Consider the following 22360-nt stretch of genomic DNA (forward strand, 5'->3'; position numbering starts at 1 on the left):
AAAACTCCTTGTTCACTATACGCCTTCCAGACACCATTTTGTAATACAATCTTTAAAAAACCGTATCGCGAAAATAAAATCTCAAATGTTTCCTTTAATGTTTTGATGGAATATTAACAGTAAGAAGAGATCAGTGAGTCCAAAAGTAAGCATTAAAGGCCATGGGATGGAAGTCTTTGGTTTGCTTTCAGATTAGCATTTAGCTATGAGTAGCTCTCATTCTCATTCCAAGAAGTCATCCATTGTTTCTTCTCCGGAGGATCCATTTCCTTTTTCCCCGGCATATAGTCCCTCTCTTCCCTCTTTTCCCTCTTTATCCGCACAGCGTTATAACTGGGGACGCTGTCATCATATTTGGAGCGTTTGAAAAATCCACACTGTTCGGAAAAACGGGCAATTAGCATAGCGTCATGCTAACAATGCTCAACAGCATCATTTTTACAGGAAAACGAACAAAGACAAAGTGATGTTGTGTGTGCAGCATGCCTAGCATGAGGTCAGAACAAAACATTCAATGTTTTGAAGAAGACATAAGCAAGAATCATGTGCTGAAAGCGAGAGAGATGCTCCGGTAAATAACCCAAGCAGGCCAGAGAAATGTGCAAGTTCCTGAATCAAGCCACATCTACAGGCTTAAAGAGCTTTAGAGACTCAGACATTCAGTCATACCCAGTCACACGCACCTGAAGCTGAGAAAAAGTGAACACAAACATGTATAAACCCTTTTCCAACAATTCATACATGATTAGTTTGCATTCCTCATAGCATTTTGCTTATCACTGAGCAATGAAAGCCATGGAAACTGCCACCATTACCCCACATTTGGCATTGACAGGCAGCATGTGCATCAGACAGCAGTAGGTTAGCATTGGCTAATCCAACCTTTCATGCTAGCTCTGAGCACACAGGTCAACTTGATCTGTGAGTTATTTTACCCTAAGAAAGAGGTTCTCGTTCTCTGTCTGTTTCACTTTACGCATCTGAAGTCAGCCTCTCTTTTTCAGGTTCTTTGTCGCTTTTGCCGAAAAAACCACACTAAAAGGGGTAAAGGTTTCTGTTTTAAATACGCAATGTCATACGAATGAAAATCTGTTTTACACTTTGTCAAAGTTGAAAAAAATGAAGGTAAAAACAGGTTTAGGTATTCCTAAATGGGTCAGGTTGTGAATTTAGTCATGTGACCTTACCTTATAAAGCAGAAAGACCAGTAGGCCCAACAAGAGGAGTCCTAGTAAAATGGCCACCAGAATGACCCACCAGGGCATACCACCATACTGTGCTACTTTGCGTTCGGGAAACACAGTAACGCGTACCTGTTACAGGACAAATTGTATTTTAAAGTGCATTCTTTATTAAGCCCTGCATATCAAGTCAAATTGATTCAACATGGAACAAATCATGGAAGGAGAATGAATAAATGCTGTAAATGTCCTCACCTGGGCTGGCTCATTTTTCAGCTGTATATTTGTAGCTGAGGTCTTGAAATCGAGTGATGCCTTGACAATAATATCAATGTAGTTCAATTTTGCATATTCCTGTAAGAAATAGTTGAAATTAGCAAAAGTATACTTACAAATGATAAGGGTAATAATAGAAATGTTCTCTCTGTAGCCTATTCAAGTTCGTTTCATGTTTTTTTTTTTTTTTACTTTTGGCATTGTCATGAATTTTTTTTATGATTTATGTGATATAACCGTCAAGAAAAAACAAAAATACATCTTGAATACAAACGAGTGTACAGACTTCATCAATTTTAATCCCACCACATGGCATTTTACCTTGACCTAAACACTTTTTTCTAATATTAATAAGCAGTGAAGCAGTTAAAAAAAAATAGTATATATATATATATATACTATTTTTTTTTAACTAATGATCATTTTTATCAAGCTTGTATATTTAAGTTCAGTAATTTCACTTAAATGGCAATGAAGATTACCTATGAATTGTCAGTGAAATTACTGAACTTAAATATACGAGCTTGATAAAAATGATCATTCTAGAAGAAAATTTCAGATGGCACTTAGAGGCTTTTGCATCTGAACTCTTCATGGATAGATAGATAGATAGATAGATAGATAGATAGATAGATAGATAGATAGATAGATAGATAGATAGATAGATAGATAGATAGATAGATAGATAGATAGATAGATAGATAGATAGATAGATAGATAGATAGATAGATAGATAGATAGATAGATAGATAGATAGATTTTTTATCATCTTGACATTATTTACTCAGAATCTATTCAGAAATTAAAATCTGGCTCATCATAGAGTAACTGCATTCAGATCATTGTAGGTATGAATTCCATGTGTTTTTGAATAAATGTAACCATTTAAAAATGAGGGTCACACCTCTAATGAAAGATCACACTCACCTCCAGGAAGGTAGCGTTCCAAAGGTAAGCTCTCAGGCTAATGACAGCATTGCTGTCCATTCCCATTAGAGGACATTTGAACGTTATACACTCCGCCCCATCCTCACAGGACTAAAAACACAACAAGCCAGTGGTTACAAACAAGAGGCTGATTATCAATGATAAATGTTCATTAAGTAAATACATACAATGCATTCCGAAAATATCCAGCCCCCTTCAGTTTTGCAGCCTTATGCTTAAATGTGTCTGAATACTTGTCAATGTGTTCAGATTTGTTTCTTTTTGCAAAGTTGTCACAAATAAGTTTTTTTGCTTTGCCATTGTGAGTAATTTAGTGTAGACTGATGTGATAAATTCAGCATAATGCTGCAACATAACAAAATGTGATAACAAATTAAGGGGTCTGAATACTTTCTGAATATTTGAGTGACTTTACCAAAACTGTGTATTTCCTCTTGTCAGTAAAAAGAGAGACTGTTCCCTCTTTTGCCGGAGTTTCCCCAATTTCACGTTTCGTTCGTGACACTAAAGGCTCCTAGATAACACATAATCAGTTCATTCCTTTATAGAAGCATCTTTTATTTCTATTTATGAAACATGAGGGAAAACTAAAGATCATTTTGACAGTAGTTACGATTTTAGGACTACCTTCAAACTGAGTTTGTTGACCTCATCTTGATTGGAGCAGCTGAAGCTGTCTAAATCGGTTGAGGTTATCTTCATGAGGTACAGCAGCCACTTGCCTTGGGAGTTATGCTTAGGCCATTGGATAATCATAGATGCCGTGCCGAACGACTTGAGGGGTTTGCCCAAGTTTGTAACCTGTCAGTCAGTATAATGAACAGGATCCATCTTTTAACAGGCTACTAAATATCTTCACATGTTTGATAGCTAGAATGCAATTAAAGAAATACTCATATGATCAAAAGAAGTATTGTAAATGTACAAAATTCCTTCAAAGATGTTAGGTTTTATGTTAGGAAATCTCATAGTTACCCTGAATTCATAGTCAATTGGACTGCCAACATCAGTTGCCAGTTTCATGGCACTCTCTCCTTTAACTTCTCCAGTAAAGTAGACCTGAGATGGCTTAGCTACCCTGCAGATGATACACGATGACATAATATGATGTTACAAAGACAGAACATTGATAATATCATCATCAGAAGTGTAACTGAGAAATAATACTGCAGTTTGCAAACCTACCCTGTGAGAGACAACAGCAGCTGGATCTTAACAATGGCTTTGGCTTTGACTGCTTGAAACTGCGTCTGGTTACTTGTCCTGCAATTAACGAAAAGCATGTCATATGTCAATATGGACATGGCTAGTACTAAATTAGCTTTGATAATGTGCCTTTATACTATCCAGTGTTATGTTGTCACTCACGTTTTGAGTTTAAGGTCAATTTCAATTTCAGTGGTATCCAAAGAAATTCCTCCCGTACTCAGAATGATGTAAAAAGTTGTCTGAAAAAGTGTTTGTTTTTTTCATGAATGTTAAGTCCAGACCGAAAATACAACTATTGTCAAATATCATTTTAAATATTTACCTCTGCATTTCTAGTGAACGGATTTCCGAGATCACAGTCAGCTTGAGACCCGTTCTGATTGGCTAAACAGCTGATCGGTTTTTCCTGTAAAGATTTAAGAGCACTTCAAAACCAATTCTTCATAATAATAACAAACAACGAATAAGATGGATATCTGGCAGCTGGACTTACACTAGATTTAGTGCGAACGGCAGAATAAGAGAGGGATTTGGGGAAGGAGGCAGTCAGCTGCGCTTCATAAGCATCTTCACCCTTGTTGTTCACCTTGAGCTCCAGGGCAATGTCCTTCTGATCGCTAAGAGACAGAATGGGAACTCCATTTTCTCTGTGAGGAAAGAGAAACAGAGAGATTAAAGATACACTCGTCTTCATGGCTCTTCCTTTTGCCATTTGCTTTGATTAAAAAAGAGTACTTTGCTCATTCGCTTTCATGAATTACGCAACTGATGCCACTTGACACAAGACATGAGTGTGTAGTTATGACATAATAATATGACATGATAGTCATTTAATTGAAACCCCCACAAATATACAATAACAAATAAAAACTCACTCAGGTAATGGATGAAAGATGTCCCTGTTTGGTTCCCTAGTGTGTAATTTATACTGTAGTTGCAGGTCACTCTGACATACATGGTCAGTACCACATCCTTCCTTGATAAATTGAACCTGAAAGGCAGTATGATTCAGAATTAATACTGAATGAGATATGAGTGATTGATAAAGGTTTACTTCTACTATAATGTAAAAGCTGAGGCAAACTGTTAAGAGCTATAAATGAAAAAATAACTGAACAGTAACAAACAGAAAATTGAAATGTTTTAATTTTTATTTTAAATAGGTAACTCAATACCTGTAGCCTATCTGATATGATTGATTAATGTGAATAATGCTTGTGTAATTAATAATACACTATCATTCAAAAGTTTAGGGTCAGTAAGATTTTTGTTTTATTTTTAGAATTTCAGGATTCAACATGGATGCATTAGATTGATCAAAAGTGACAGTAAGTCAACCATTTTCAACTATGATAAATAAAAAAATCTATGTTTCTTGAGCACCAAATCAGCATATTAGTCTGATTTCTGAAGGATCAGAAATCTGAAGACACTGACTAGAGAATGGGCTGCTGAAAAATCTGCTTTGCCATGACAGGAATAAATTATATATTTTTTTCAATATATTAAAATAGAAAACAGTTGTTGTAATAATATTTGGTACTTCTTTCAAAAACATTTTTAAAAAATCATACTGATCACAAACATTTGAACGGTAATGTAAGTAATACATTATTCATATGATATGGTATATAGCTGAAAGCTCATTATTGTTATCAACACTTTGGTTAAGAAGACGGTGGTTACACTGGTAGTAGTACTGGCTGCTTGACTGGAGTCCAGGATGGGAAGTAGGTTAGGGAGAGCAGTCTGTCTCTTCCTGCGAGTGGTTGGCTTCAGGAGCTCCACAGAGACTTCAATGGGAATGCCTCTCAGTTTGTCTTTCAGGGTTTCCTTTGAACATGATATACTTGCATTATTAAAATCCACTAACATAATAGCATTAACATTGACACTCCTGATGTAAAAAACAATCCCAATTTAATCACCACTAGGTGGCAGTACTTCCTTTTCACTATATTATGGTAAAACTGTTGAGGAGTTGTCACAATTGCCCCCTGCAACTTTATGTTGCTACTTAAACAACATGTGCGGAGCCCTGCACATGACATGCAGAAAAAAAATTAGTAGGCTAAATCGTACACACGATTTACTCATTTGTTCCCTTGATTTACTTTTTTTTCTTGCATGTCATGTGCGGGGCTCCTTTAACATGTCACTCAGTAGTTATTATATTACCCTCTAAAAGGGATGCTGTAAAGCTACTATTGATCTGCTGTACCTGCAGTCTGAGGTCTCTCATAACACAGCTTTGTGTGCCCTGACCCTTGAGCTCTACGATCCCTTTGCTTTCATACTCATTGGTTGAGCTCTGGGTGAAGATGACTCTAGAAGGAAGATTAAGTTTCTTCCTTTCAGATTCAACCCTGATATTGTATGCCACCTCTGCAGAAGAGAAAAAGACATGTTCATCAGCATACAAAGCAACAAAAAAATGTTGGCATTTGTTTACAGAGATGAGATTCTGGACAACACAGATGAACAATTACTGAGAAACATGAACTCACTCAGGTTAGGATTGTAGGTTTTGGGGTTGGCAGAAAAACTGAAACAGGCTGTCACGCTAAGGCTAGAACACAAAATAAAGCTTTGCTTCAGAAAAGGTTTACAATTTGGTAAAATGTTTAAAGGGTTAGTTCACACAAAAATGTTCTGTCAGTGGAGGGACAGGAAGCTCTCAGATTTTATCAGAAATATCTTCATGTGTGTTCCAAAGATGAAAAAAAAAGTTGTACGGCTTTGGAACGACATGAGGATGAGTAATTAATGACAGAATTAGCATTATTGGGTGAACTATCCCTATAAGGATTGCTTGTTTTGTTTATAGTTCTCTCACCATATATTGTCACCACAGTTTTTCTGAGTAAGGTCTAGCTCCGTTGGTGTGGTGGTGACAGTCTTTTCAATGTTGATCACTGACCGTGCCCTATAGTGGAAAACACATAATGAATGCATTCAGTGAATTTATGAATTTAATCATTTATCTATAGTGCTAAATGAATAGCAAATTTAGTAGCCATTTTACACCATTGTATAAAATGAAGACATAATAATGCATGTTAATACTATTATTAAATTATTTGTATTATAATATTAATGATAAATATAATCAATGATTAATATATAATAGTGTTCTTTCATTGTTAATAAAGAATCCTTTAAAATAATGATATGTTGTCCATCAATATGATCATACCTGTACACAAGCACTGAATCAGAGAGAGACCCAATAGCCAGATCTGGGTAAGAATTTCTGTCCATATCCATATTCCCAGCAAGAGAGTATCCAAAGAGTTTCACATTGTGATCTTTTCCTTCAAGAACCTGAAATTATTGAATATACGTTATTTTTTTTTAAAAAATAGTAAAAGAAAGAATGTGTTAACACTGAAAGACAACTGAAAGAAAAGAAAAGTGAATATATGGCTAAACCTGGGATTTTTTTAGGCCTCGAGATGAACCATGGTATATATGTACGTTTCCAGCTCCATTGTTCTCATATGGGGCACCAACAGCAACATCTGAGAAAATAAATTACAAGTTATATTAATAATTATATTAATTAACAAATATCTTTGTGATTATCATAATTTCTATATCATTACTATAAAAGTGTTTTAATGTTATCTTCTATATAGATTCACATATAAGTGTAATGTTAAGAATTTGAGGATTTGGAGTAGGTTATGTTATGTTTAGCGTATGTTTCTAAATGCATGTTTAATGTTTTTATTATGTATATGTTTAATGTGAGTTCTAGAGTGTCATCACGACTTATGTACATTATGGCATCTCTTCTTCTCTATTTATCTTTCCTGGAAACTGTTTGCATTGAGGTGTTTTGCATTACCAGCACATACCATGATAACCATCCAGGTTCACATCTCCCATGCTTTCCACAGCCAAACCGAACATGGAATTGGCGGCTCCCACAATCCTCTCGGGGGTGATCTTGTCCCAAGCCCCTTCCTTATTAAGGTAAACATAGATGGCCCCACCGATATCACCGTCTTTAATAAAGTACTGAGGTGCTCCGACTACAATGTCCTGCCACCTGTTTTAATAATCAGTGCAGCAAAATGATACTGATTGGTAACTAAAACTATCAAAAATGTCAAATATATCAAATAAATATACATTGTATTAAGTGAAATTAAGTTCAAATCAAATCAAATAGAATTATTAGATTAAAAATTTTAACTTAGAAATGTTGCTTTGACAACTAAGTGAAATAAAATAATTAAAGGTTAAGATTAAAAATTTAAAATATTATAAACGAAAACTGAAATAAATAAAAATCCATACTAAATGGAATTATTACAAAGATGATACTGAAAATATAAAAATAAAATAAAATATTTAATAATATAATATAATATAATATAATATAATATAATATAATATAATATAATATAATATAATATAATATAATATAATATAATATAATATAATAATGATGTATTTTGGATCTTACCCATCTCCATTGATGTCTAGCACTGCAAGGTCATAACCAAAGGAAGAGGCAAGTCCGGAACCCTCTAGTATGTACTCAGCCGTCAACATGGATGATTTACCTTCTTCCTTCTTTAATAGCACAACTGCCCCACTGTGATTGGCTCTTGGAGCCCCAGCAACTATAGTCAACTGACCCCTCTTGGTCAGCATTTTTCCAGAGTCCAAAGAGAAACCTGTCACAGACACAACCAATCAGAAGATTTGTGTAAACATTCATGGTTCTGATTGACTTGGACACTCCATCATTTTACCCATGCGATGTGGATGAAAACAAGAAACCAACAACAACAACAAAAATAAAATACAGTTATGTAGCAACAACATTCACATTTTGTTCACAATAGAATGTATAATGACCAGGATGAACGCAAATAATTGATAAAGTTGTGGCGTCCTGGAAATCCCACAAACCTAAATAGCTATTGGATGCCACATCATAAATGTTCTCCTTGGCCACCTGAAGGGGAGGTGACTGATAGACAAACTTATCAGGATGATTACTAGATATGCTAGACATGAACAGCACACCTACAGTTGCACAAACAAGATTTGTACTCAATAAAGCAAACAGCCAAAGTTAGAAGTCAAAGTTAAACAGCCAAATAGAAGCAAAAAGGAGTAAATCCAAACAAAAGGTAAGAAAGGCAATGCATATCTATGCCTTGCATCCTACCGACACCCATGTTAAAACTGTGCTGAAAAGTTTATTCACTTAATCGAGTTCTTTAGCGAGTCACATGATGGACTGTGGATGATGAATGGATTGTTATGTGAGGATGGACTCACCTAAATAACTGTTGGAAGGGACAGGCACCAGGTCTGGATCAAGTCGGTTTTCGTCTCCAACCTCATATGGGCCGTCATCAAAATTTTCCCACAGAGAGCTGTTCTTCTGTTCCATCCGCACCACTCCTGATATCCATCCAGTGGAGGAGTGAGTGAACAAGGAAAGGAAAAGGGTGAAGGGTTGAGGATGGAGAAAGTGAATGAGTGAAGAGATGGAGCAAAGATGTCAAAGTTTAAATAGTGGGGGATAAAATACAATACGTCAGATGCAATGAACGAACAAATAAAATCTCTGATGTACTTGAGGGCGTCATGAGGGCGCCACGAATGTGGGGAATTATGGGTTTTGTTCGACATTGGCCATTGTAATTGTAATTGATCTAACCTTAACAAATGATTTAAACTGGATTTTCACTGACCATGAAATTTACCATGAAGATCTCACCTACACTTCAATACATACATGCAGTAAATACAAGCACTTTAATCCTCCAATACCTTTCCAGTTGTAAGCACCCGGTGCTCCAAACACCAGATAGTGATAGTCTTTTGTGAATGTAGCAGACAGACCCTGCTGGCATGAACCAAACCGCTCGTGTCCTCTGTTTCTCCCGTTACAGAACATCCAGTCCCCTCCATCTTCATCTGAGCCTGCATCAACCGTCAGGTCCTGACTTAGTACGTAGCAACGACCCGTCACGTCACGTAGCTCCTGAATTGTGTTCACAAATAAGCGCCGCTGGTAGCGATGCGCACAGACCTGGAGAGCGACACGGTGAGTTCATATTAGTCTCTTATACTCACTAAGGCTCATTTATTTGATCAAAAATACTGTAGAAACAGTAATATTGTCAAATATTATCACTATTTAAAATGACTGTTTTCTGCTTTAATATATTTTAAAATGTACTTTAGTAAAATTTGTTTAATAATTGTATTAAATATATTGTGTAACATTCTAAATGTCTTTACTGTCACTTTTGATCAATTTAATGTGATAAAAAGATAAATGTATTCATTCAAGTCCATACGAAGTAGTGCACCTTATCCCAGTCTTTTAAAGGGGAAACTTTGATTCAGCAGGAACGCACTTATTTATAGAAGGACAAACTGCACACACTTATCTTGTTGTTGATTTGGACATGTAAAATATTTGAATATGATTTTAGAAGTTAGGGTGTAATACATGATTTACAGTAAATTGAATGTATATTTCAGCTTGTTCCTCACACAAAGCTGAAGAGGCCTTATTGTGATAAACACTACTTGGACCATAATTACATTTGTTTTTAGTGACATGAGGATGAATAGATAATGACAGAATTTTTGGATAAACAATCTCTTTAAGGGATATTACAGACATGACAACTAGCTCTTGTACAGTAATTTACATTAAAACTATGGGATGCACAATATATCGGTACCATATCGGTTATCGGCTTGCTCATTTCCTCTATTTTTTACACTTGCCATCTTTAGCTAATCTTAAAATGAATATCCATTTTTTTTATACTGTAATTCCTAAATTTACTTGTAGCATATAACATGATCGATTTTAATATCTTAATATGAATCTAAATATCTGCATTTACCGGTCATAAGCCATAACATGAAAATAATTATTGGCTTACAGGTATTGGTCAGAGTTTTAATATTGTTGCTTCTCTAATTTAAACGCACACGCGCACGCACGCACACACACACACACACACACACACACACACACACACACACACACACACACACACACACACACACACACACACACTCTCTCTCTCTCTCTCTCTCTCTCTCTCTCTCTCTCTCTTACCAATATCTTTCCTCCAGGTCCCTGGCTCTGTACAGTAACTCCCATCCACTGGTTTTGCTTATTTTCGGTTTGCAAGTTTTCTACATGCACAATAAAAATACCTCACTTAACACACACACAAACTCATTATAACGTATAATGTGTCATGTTTTCATGTGTTTGCGTTTACCTTCATTGTCAAACATTACTCGCTGGCATGACTGACTGGGAGAAGTTATGTCACAGCTGTACATCCCTCCCGTAATTGTTGACGTTTGCTTGGACAATGCTTTAGCTCTTGGGGCACCAACCAGCAACCTGTAAACCAACAAACAGAAATTTACCCATGGATTTGCAATTTTGTGAATTTAATATTAAAAAATATATGATCTTTCATTCTTCTTCTTGCTAAAGCAGCTCCAAATTACACAAAAGAGACTCAGTAACCAAAGCAGATAACATACTTGGCATGAGAATTGTGTGAATAGGGTGAATATGCTTATCAAGAAGTAAATTTTTTTTTTTTTGTGGAAACATGAGCAATAATGTGGTAAAAATGGCGATCTTATAATAGTTTTAATAAATGATAAATCTGATACACTCTTTTCAACTGACTCAGTCAACAATTGAAAGTCTGGAGCAATATTTGCGCTTGTTACAGTGATTTTGAATAAGTAAATGGCTTCATGGCATCATTATCTTTTATTTCCCCACACATGGGTTTTCAGTAGGATCCTCAGTAGAAACAATGCAGATTCAACAGCCCACACTGAAAACACCTTCACACTGTGTATTAGAGAGGGCACTCATTCTATTCTTTCCACTGAAAAACTCAGGAGAAGATATTTTCTCTTCTGAATAAAAGAAAATGTAGGCCACAGAAATCCTAGGTATCTACCGCTCAATGGCTGTATCTCTGGTTTCACTTCATTTATGAGAGTGAAAGGCTCTTTTCTTTTCTTTGGATTGACTGGTTCAGCGATAACATTCATCCCAACACATCACAGATTTCAGCTACACAAGTTCTCTTTGTGGGCATAGACAAAAAGGGTCTGACTGAAAGAAAGCCTACATGTCCCACAATTCCCTCACCAAAATCCAACAATGGGTAATGTCCTAGAACTTTACAGATGCATACACTGTTTTACCTTTTGCAGATGCATACATTGTTTCGCATAAAATAATAGAATACCCCCCCCCCCCCCCCCCCACACACACACACACACACACACACACACACACACACAAGGCATTTAAGGGTGGGAATTCCCCCCATTTTCATAAGTGTATTTCATGCCTAGATCTACTGATAATTCCATCAATCCCAATTCCTTCTGTGCCTAAGATTTAACAAGCGTATAGACCAAGACTCTGTGTCTGGATCACAAAAAGAGAATAGCTTTAGAGTCACATTTTCCAAACAGACAGAGACAGCACTGTTTTTCTGAAAGGGCAACACAAACTTTTCTGTGTTGGGCAAAAATAGCCACTGAATACCTGCTATTCATTCCACTCTCAAGAGCATACAGATTGCTATATCTGATGAAAATGCTCATGATTACATTAAATCTAATGCAATGCACAGGCTGAAATGATCTACATTACACATTACACATCCAACAACACTACAAAGAACAAAGAACATTCTAGTGTCTTTTAACATGATAAGAAAAACAAAAAAAGATATTACTTACAAAACATTCATAAAAAATATTCTCATATAAACACACTGTAATGGTTCATTATGGTTCAAAACTCAATTACGCCAAAATTCAATACAAAAATTGACTTTAATCATGAACAGACAATAACCGACAGAGGACTGAACTGAACAGAATGTACATATGTGGGAGATAAAAAAAAAACTGATGATTATAAATAACCACAGAAACTGACAGGAACATGATCAGAAACCAAAACTAAACAGAGCAGGAAAACATGAACTAAAGGAAACAGAACAGAATATTAAAATAAGAGTCCAAGACCGTGACACACATACACACACACACACTGGCATGGCAATTCATAACTATTTTATGTTTTTGCCAAATTGGTAGTGAATTTATACAATCTCATTCATACATTTTCATACGATCTGCTTACGCCTCACTGAGGGTTCTGTTTAGGTGCGGACCTTCATGCTTACTTTTTTTTTCTAAAACTCATACATTTTCGAAGAAATCAAACCATACAAATTTATACGGAATTGCCAGCTCGTAAAATAGTCAAATTTTCTCATGAGATCGGGTTGATGCATACTCTGTAATTGCAACATTTCTGAAAATGACTGCACACAAAACCCCTACATTTCATTAAAAGCTTTGTTATTGAACCCGCATCCCATCTAAATTGACCCACATGTTTCAGGAAATTGCTATAATCTGGATCACAGTCAACTCCTAAACAGCATCATTCCATTCTGCAAACCCCAAATGATTTGGGTAGAAACAAAACAATTCTGAAACACAAACAACTTAAGGCTGGAATGCACTACACAACTCTTGCCTAGATTTTTGCCACAATTTACAGTCTGGAGGAATCAACGCTACTTGATTAGCTAGCTAGCCAATCTCCAGATATTGGGCAGTTTGAGTTGACAGATTTAGCAGAAAATCATGTAGTGTATGCTGGCCAGAGGGAACCTATCCAGTTGGAGGATATCAAACATGTTTTGCATATTTTAGAGCATATATTGTTTTCATCAGTCATGTCTCAAAGCAACGAGGCACATGTTTCTGAATGAGTTCGTTGTGTTTGAAACAACTTGAAAGTCTGGTAGTGTGTGATTGTGGGTGATGTAATGTGTCTCCATTAATCACTCCCCAGGGGGATGTAACCAATATATAATATGTATATATATATATATATATATATATATACAGGATAAACAAGCCCAAAATTCCAAGGTAGAATAAATAAATAAATAAATTGGAGAGAACATCACACAAGAACTAAACATTTTTATTTTAAAACTTTAAAAAAAAGTCCACAGCACAACCGAAAGATGTAAGATTCAGAAAGTGAGAGGGATAAAGCGATAGAAGGAAAGCGAGATGTGCAGGTGGGGGAGGGGAGAACAGAGAGGACAAGTATTCTATTTACTGAGAGCTCATTCAGAGATAGAGCTTCATGTGTCCTGAGGCCAGAGTCCAACACTGGCATTCAATCATGATGCAGACACAGAGAATTATGTCTCATCTGTTAAATATGTCAGGCTCTCAAAATAATGAGAAAGAAACAATTAAGCAATTACTCATTCTTGAGAGCAAATGGTCTTGACTTCTAACACATTTCATATAGTTTCAATAGGAAAGAAAAAATGCAGGTTTGGCAAATGTAAAACGTTACTCTGATCTTGTAAAGTATTTTGCAAAATACTTTTTTAACTCTTGCAACACTAGCCACTCATGTGTTGGGATGTTTGACCAAATAGATTATTTCAATCAGTTCATAAATCAGCAATATGCCTGCATTAAAAGTTTATAGGCTAAAGGCTGGTGAATTTACGATACGGTCATATAGACAATAACCAATAGGATAATATCTATTTCAACTGCAATATTTTGTTATAATTCAAATCTTAAGAATCTATTGAATAATTGCAGAGCACAAGACATGAAAGTGTAAGAGAGTTTGGCACTATTGTCAATAAACTTAATCTGGCTAGCTAAATGTTATGGTGCATTTGAGTGTGCCATGTCAGAATTATCATAATTTTAGTTTCCAACTTGTCCTTACATATCTTTGTCCTTACATAATTTTGTGAAAGCTCCAATTTGACTGTGACATCATGTAAAAAACAAAATGGTTGCTAACGGTAGCAACTTCTATACAAATATCTGTTATGCCACTTAGCCAGTGTTGTTTGTTGCACTTTATTTGATTACACAAGAGAATTGATGTGAATTTTGCTGTCAATACCAACAAATCCACACTAAGATTCATTTTGGCATTTATGAGCTTTGCCGTAGAAACAAATAATTTCTGAAACTTAAACAACTTAAGGCTGGAATGCACTAAACACTAAACAGCCTGGAGGAATCGTCTAGTTTATTAGCTAGCTAACCAGTCTCCAGCTGATATTGGGCAGTTGGAGTTGACAGATTTTGCAGAAAATCATGTTGTGTATGCTGGACACATACTTATAGCTTTAGGAATCCATCCAGTTGGAGGATTTCAAACACATTTTGCATTTATTAGAGCATATATTGTTTTCATCTGTGTCTTAAAGCAACGAGGCACATGTTCCTGTGTGAGTTTGTTGTGTTCGGAACAACTTGTCTGGTGTGATCTTCATTCGTTTGATGCCCATTTTTTCTCTGTTACCATTTACAAAGTCAGCAATAATGTGGCAAGTGTACGGAAAATGTATGATAGTGTTTTAAAATCTGTTCAGTTTTTAAAAGTCATGTAGTGTATCACAGGCTTTAGGCCGTGTGTCCACCAAAGTGTTTTTAACCAGCTGAACACACCAGGCACTCTTCTAAAAAGAACACCTAGCAGTTTAGCTTTTTTTCAGTTGAGACACTTTGGTTGCTGATACAGAATATTTGCTTACTAGATCTGAATATGCCGACACAATATAAAGTATATGCTCTGGCTCTTGTTTTCGTTGTACAAGCAGGGTGACAGTTGGTCAGTGTGGCATTTTTCCCGCCTCTCCTCCTCTGTGATTGGAAGGCTGGGTAAAAACAGTGATGAGCGCTGCGTTTTACCCAAAGTCGAAAACTTTTAAACTCGGCACCCAGAAAAAAATGCCAAGCACTCAACGTGAAATAAATGCTCAGCACATGGTCACGCAGCTGCTGCCATTTTTAAATACGCAGCGCTCTCATTGAAAACAAAAAAATGCTTTGATGGACACACGGCCTTAAGGACCATTCACACAGAACGTGTTTTTCAATGTAGCTATCAGTAAACACGCTTGACAGACGTTTTTAACCATTGCGCTCACTTCTTTTGACACTTCTTTTAGCAATAATTACAAATTATATCCAAATTCCAAAACACTGCATTAGTCTTTAATTCAAAACTTTATCTGAATGTTTTGTCACATCTCTTAACCAACACTTGTTTACTCACTGTTGGCTAAAAGCAAGTGTTTTTTGTTGTTTTTTTACTTGATAAGCAGTAAATCAAGGTAATATAGTGTACTAGGCCAAACAATTTTATCATAATTTTGTATGGAATGTCAAGCATTGATGTTTTAAAGAATCTACAGAGGAGGCCACTGCTATGGTGCAAGAGCTGGTTCTGCTGAGGAGGTTTGGAGTGTCATGGTTCACATTACGAACTGACAGCAGCTGAATTACAGCTCCAGATGTGCTTCAAACATTTCAAAGACTCAAGGCTTAAAGATACAGAGTGCAAACTGATATTACCTGACCTACTGTGCACAACATAGGTGCTGCTGGAGAACAAGATTTTCCGACTCCCTTAAGGCAATGATAAATTAATGACTACCTATAAGTCTAGGAATAGATATTCGCAAAATATGGTGTTGGATAGAGCCAGGGCCATCGCTAACATTCACAGGGGGAAAGAATAGGGGGAATGGAGCTTTGATCTTTCTCCATGGCTCAATAGAATATACTATTCAAGACCTTAGAGACAAGTCTTAGTGGCCCGCTTATCATAGCTCCCGGAATGTTACAGATGCAGTAAACTGCAGGTTTACATACATAAAGCCCATTAAATATGGTAGTCAAAACAAGCTCAAACATGCTTTCTTGATGCACAAGAATCAAAGAGGTTTGTTGTCATGCATCAAATGATTACAACCGAGTTGCCGTTGGTCATATTTGATGTGCTCTGTGTGAATAACAGCCTAAATTAAATCTGTTCATCATACTGTATGAGCAGTTTGTTTCTTCAGAAGACTTGTATTAAACCGCTAAATTCAGATAATTACTTTTTCTATCCTTCTGATTTTTTTGAAGCTTAAAAGTTTTGGTGGAACGGACTTTCAATGCAGAAATCTCTAAATTATATTAAAAATATTTGTTTTTCAAAAAGTAAAGATATGTGTCATGTATACTGCAAGTTCAAAAGATGAAGATGAGTCTCCAGTTCCAAAACAAAGGTCATTTTAATGACAATAAACCACACGTGTAGCAGTGTGCACTAAACACAAACAATACCCGACAACTGAACAGCAACACAAGAGGAACTTGAATACACAGTGATAACAAACTGAATAGCAAATAGCAGGTGTGTGATAATTAATGAATTGACATAGCAATTAACGATCAAACAGGAACAGAGGACACAGGAAACAAAGATGAGCAACTTAAAAGTCCTTGATAAAGAAACAAATTTAACATAACCGTAACAATATGAGGGTGTGTAAACGATGAACGTTTTTATTTTGGGGTGAACTAGGCCTATACTTTTAAAGGTGATCAAGGAAATAATATATTCAGAAAAGAATAATAATAGGGATGTGTTGTTCTGATATAGTAGCAGCAGAGGCATTATTTGTCCCACACGGTGCATAATTTATTAAAGCTTTTAGATGCATATCAATTAAATTACAGCCTGTTTAAATGGGGCCACTTTTTTTTTTATAATTTATGGACTGTTGACATCATTATATTGGTGATTGTAGTAATAAGAAAGTAGAGGGAGGGAGGGAGAGCAGAAATGGTATCGGGACATGACACATCAAATTTCTACCTGCATACCCAATTTCCCATGAGCACACTGTAGTGGGGAGCACTGTTTAAGTTTCTCAGAGAGGTGTGGATCTAGCATGACAGTGGGGCTGGCATGATGCATCCTGTGGACAAACTACAGTAAGATAATAATTCTTGAGACTATTCTGTAGGCCAATGCAATAGAGTGATGTATAAGGCCAATAGCTGCCTGTTCTTACTGACGTACAAATTCAGCCCAAGATTAATTGCTACTCCTGCACAGGAAGCTAAGAGAATCACAGGAAGAGGAAGAGATAGCCAATTTCCATGCCAAATGGACCCACTGCTCTCTGGGATATGGGCCAACATATTATTGTATATAAAACTGAATGTGTTTTGCCAGCTACATTATTCCACCATATGTTAAAGCCAAATCAGATAAAAAAGTTTGATTATTATTGTTCACACATGTGTCGAGGAAACACTACAGATACCCAAAGAAACCTTCAAAATATGTTACAGAGCAAAGTCAACTGTGAATGTTGATTAAGACAAAGAGACCCCTGCCCCCAGAGACTCAGGTTCTGCTTACACCAGGACATGTCTCCTGTGACCACTTGTGATCGGATTTCAAAGGGAGGATCTCAAATTCCAACATTACGTGATTTTGTGACTACATCACTCACAATGTCAGAGTGTTACTGGTTTTCAGATTGTTATTTTATTTAGTTAGATACTTGCGTTAGATGAACTCTGGATGTGATTGCTTCACATAATCTGTCACTGCATTTTCTGTGACGTCTTGTGCATTTATATGTATGGGCATTCATTTGGTAAATTTGGTGTTGATTCATTTTCATTGCTGCACAAACCAGTAGTTCTTTTTGCACAATGGTTGACTCGCAGGTGAGTAAGCGATCCTCCACTCAGTTGTCCAGGATGCATTTTATTAGTTGAATGAATTAATAAAATTGGTGGAAATCGTACAAAAAAAAAAAGAAAAAAAAAGAAAAAAAAAGAAAGAAACTGCTTCAATTGTCTTACGGAACAACTCCCATTGTGAAAGCACCACCAGCCCAGACTGCTTCAGTGGAGTACTGGCAAGTCAAAACCAATCAATTACTAGTGCCAAGATCAGGGCTCAGGTTCAGTGAGAGCTTAGATCTTAAACATACTTTCTGCCAAGTTCTGTAGAAGTCTGGGCACACTTGGTGCAATGTTTCCCAGTATTCTTACATATTCTCTGTTGCAATGGAATCATTTCACAATGTAACACAGAACTCCAGGGAACTCAATACAATACATCCCTAATGTTATATTGACTACAACTACAAGTTAATATTCCACACCTTTGACAACTGAGGCATCAGTGAAAAAAACTGCATTGAGATATAATAGTTATAATAGCAGTGAGAAATAGTATTTTAGATAGAGATATAGGTAATGTAAAAAAAATAATAATAATAAAATGAAATCGGGTCCTGGTCAGGATTTTCATGTAGCCCACTTGACATCAAGATGTATTTTCTCTTTTTCTGCATTTGTGTTTTCAAAAATGAAAATGCTGTTATTATTTACTTACAATAATGTAGTTCAGACATACTTCCTTTGCAGCTTCCTTTTGTGTTCCACACAATAATAAAAGCTTTATGGGTTTGAACAACAGGAGAGTAAGTGAATAATTTTAATTTTGCATTAACTATCCCTTCAACATTATTTATATAACTCTTTAGATGTATTTAAACAGTCCAAAAAAGTGCCTTGTTATTATCAGCATTATGTGTTTTTGTAGTGAGCGCACACACAGACGAAGAATGGAATCTCTTTCCAGGTATGCTCCTCATTCCCAACTATTTTTCACTTGAGCAAAAGAGATAACGTGGCAGACAAGCATACACACACACTGACCAGGACAGCAGCTCCATCGTGCCAGCTGTATGACAAGCCAAAGGAATGCTACATCAATGCCCCCCAACACACACCCTGCCCTGCCTTGGCCTGCAGTAATGTGAATCACCTTCACACATACACACACCTGTAGGGCATGTGTTACTAACAAGCAGAATTGTTGTGTTCTAACACAGCCAGCCAGTCTGCCAAGCCCATGCATGAGATACACACCGAGGATATGAGTCAGAGCACACACATACACACACACATAAATGTGACTTTCATACACTGGGTGTGGTTTGAAATATTTGAAATACATCATAAATCCATACAAAAAATTGCACAATTCAGCTGGAAGAGGTTCCAAAATTAGTGATGATTTGCTAATAAACTTCAGTTTGTCTTACTTTGTCTAACTGCTTTTCTGCTAACCATGATGTTTGAATTTTACAGGAAATATAACCTCAACTATAATGTACTTCGTATATAATTTTCACGTTCTCTCCTTTTTCTGCTTTTCTGCAGTTTTGTTTATGTGGTAGTCTTGCTTACTCGTCAACTTGATATTGCAGTACTTTGAGAATTGTTGGCTTTGTATGATAAACAGATTGTGGTGTTCCTCATTTGCTGCTTTGGATAAGAGCATGTGCTAAATAATAACTAAATGTAAATGTACATCTCACACATGTTCTAAGCAGTTACACTAAAGCTCAACATCAGTCACTTGCATAACTGGTGGACTCTGCAGGATCAACATGAGGTCAATCCTGGCAGTCTCTCTTCTGTGCTGCCAGGGTTGATGGCAGTATAGTGAGTTTGAGGAATGAGTTACAGGCTTCTGCACACATTCTTTCACTTGCGTGTTAGGCTTGAAACTAGCAATGCGTGTCTGGTGCTGCCAAGGCAACACAGTGTGTTTTTTTAAGTGAACCACAAAAACAATATCAAACTGTCATGACTGAAAATTCAATAAAATATGTTCTAGAAACACTGTCTAAAGTCGATGTGTCTCAAATAACTTCAAGTGCTAAGGATCCCACCTACAATCTAATCCCTGCAGTGCTTGAGGTCACAGAGGTTGAAAATTAAAGGATGAAGGAGACCAGACATCTCCACAGTGAGAAACGAGAAGGAGACTGGACATCTCTAATGACCCCAATGAAGCTAAATATGGTTAAAGTTGTGCCCTGAAATGCCCTTTTTCAGCAGCTGTCTTGTACCTTTTGATCTGAAATATCATTCTAGTACACTGCATAACAAACAGTCTCAAATCAAATTCTTTATTTTTTACTATCCTTCATGTTGTTCCAAATTTTTATACATAAATGTCTGGCCCACGTGACTTTTTTCTTTCTTTTTGTTGTTGTTGCTATATTCACTGCCATGTAGCTTTGTTTAAACAAACTCAAATTTAAGTCATTATTCACTAATAATCTTAATCTTAGATAGTCAGTGAGTCAGACACACTCGGTTCAAATCATTCAGACCGTCATGGATCTACGATTCATTTAACATCCGACTCATCTGAATCATTCGCTACTTCTCTTGAAGACGATTCAAGGAGAGCTAGGTATATCATATTTATATTAAATGTAAGTCTTTTCTTTCACAATTACAATCGTATGGCTTTCAGAAAATCTAAGAGGTCTACGTTATACCATTCAGTGATTTTGCGACTTTTTAAGATTTGGGCATCTTTAGCCTACATTGTTTTGCATGAAAAATACATTATTCTCATTTTGTGTTCACCAGGGTGAACAAATATATAATACGGGTTTAAAACGACATCAGGCAAGGTGAGTAAATGATTGCAGAGTTTTCATTTTCGATTTAATTCTTTAAGGATCACCCTTATCTAATGCTCTTGAACTGGTGCAATAGGGGCGCATGCCTTACTGTAGCCAACGGTTAAGGGTGGATGTGCAATTGTGCATATTGCCAGCTACATATTTGAAATTACAAAAATGTTTAGTACCTGGATTCAACTTGCTGCTAATGTGAAATAAACTCCCTAAGAAAGCCACGATACCTGGACTCCAAAGAGGATGAAATAAATGCTTACATTCTTTTATCAGATGGTCTGAGTTGTCGGTGCATTGCCAGGGAGAAACCGAACAAACTGTTGGGATCTCCCGTTTTCCTGATAACATTATCTGTGTCCAGGTTGAAGGCAGAGATCAGCGTCCATCCCAAAAAACTGAGAAGAAGTAAGGTTAAAGTCCTGTAAGATCCCATTGTGCTGTCGAGTTCCGTTCGTGTCGGGTTCTCGCTTTAGAGTTGAGACTTGCAGCCCGTTTCTGCTAGGTTTGTGGATGCCTATAAGGGAGGAATCTCTCTTACGTCCCTCCTCTCCTCCTCTCCTCCTCCACCCTTCTCCACCCTCTGCCGTGCCTCTACCTGCCAGTACAACACGGGGCTTCGTTTTTCCTCATTATTCAGCATTCTTTTGGTTATTCGAGCGTATGCTATTAGAGATTTATCGTCGTAAAAATAACAACGATTTCCTTCGAGTGTCATTTCACATGACTCATGATGAGTCTGGTGAGTAAAATAGCTCAATAGTATGAATGAGAGTTTTCTACACCAAAAACCTTGCATTCTGACTGCAGGGAGTAATTAATAAGTTGTAACACATTTAAAAGTCTGTAAATGTTTTTGTTTTTATAAAATATATTAACCATGTTCTTATATTTTATCCTTATATTAGATGTAATTTATCTGTTTATAAATCTACAGACCTAAATTGTGCTTGTAGACTATTGTATAAGGTACAAAGAGTGCACAGACAGCATGGTGGTAATCAAATGTAGCCTACTTTATTTAATACAAATAAAATAATATTAGCCTATAATTATAATTTGTAATTAAATGCAGGGCCTATAGGCTACACTTGAATGATATGCAATTAAACAAACAGCTGCTGATTTAGAAGATACCATCTCTGTTATTTGCAAACATGCAACAGCCAAGATTGCAAATCAAGTTATAAACATATTATAAGACATCCAGTTTGTACAGAATTGACATGTATGATAGTGATTTCTAATTGGTTGGTTTTACATTTCAGCCTTGTGTTAAAGCACTTTCCGTCCTCCCCTACAGCAATATTACAAATTCAAATTTGCTTATCT

At 36.4% G+C, this 22360-nt stretch overlaps 1 protein-coding gene across 2 annotated transcripts; it reads right to left on the bottom strand.

The window, feature by feature from the left end:
* Nucleotides 1-2: 2 nt before the first annotated feature.
* itga6b (integrin, alpha 6b) lies at nt 3-21548 on the bottom strand. Of its 2 annotated transcripts, XM_079859223.1 has the most exons (26): nt 21292-21548; nt 10895-11022; nt 10726-10805; nt 9414-9675; nt 8916-9041; nt 8089-8302; nt 7475-7668; nt 7047-7135; nt 6811-6938; nt 6451-6540; nt 6122-6183; nt 5836-5999; nt 5301-5447; nt 4490-4605; nt 4108-4261; nt 3937-4020; nt 3774-3853; nt 3591-3668; nt 3381-3483; nt 3033-3206; nt 2821-2919; nt 2385-2495; nt 1437-1535; nt 1188-1313; nt 936-1035; nt 3-377 (listed from the first exon to the last, which is right to left on the bottom strand). In XM_079859223.1, exons 1-25 carry the CDS (start codon nt 21462-21464, stop codon nt 973-975), a joined length of 3144 nt encoding a protein of 1047 aa, XP_079715349.1. In that variant the 5' UTR covers nt 21465-21548; the 3' UTR covers nt 3-377; nt 936-972. The 2 variants fall into 2 exon arrangements, with proteins under 2 accessions (XP_079715349.1, XP_079715348.1); XM_079859222.1 differs by lacking the exon at nt 936-1035.
* Nucleotides 21549-22360: the final 812 nt, after the last annotated feature.

Source organism: Squalius cephalus (genome assembly GCF_949319135.1).
Source record: "Squalius cephalus genome assembly, chromosome: 2".
NCBI lineage: Eukaryota > Metazoa > Chordata > Actinopteri > Cypriniformes > Leuciscidae > Squalius > Squalius cephalus.

Bases quoted from the DNA above. Each gene is read 5' to 3' on its own strand.
- itga6b (XM_079859222.1), bottom strand. From the start codon at position 21,464: ATGGGATCTTACAGGACTTTAACCTTACTTCTTCTCAGTTTTTTGGGA. The intron at 8,303-8,915 runs GTGAGTCCATCC...TGTCTGTGACAG, and splicing joins CCCTTCCAACAGTTATTTAG to GTTTCTCTTTGGACTCTGGA. The intron at 378-1,187 runs GTAAGGTCACAT...TTTTCCGAACAG, and splicing joins TGGTCTTTCTGCTTTATAAG to TGTGGATTTTTCAAACGCTC.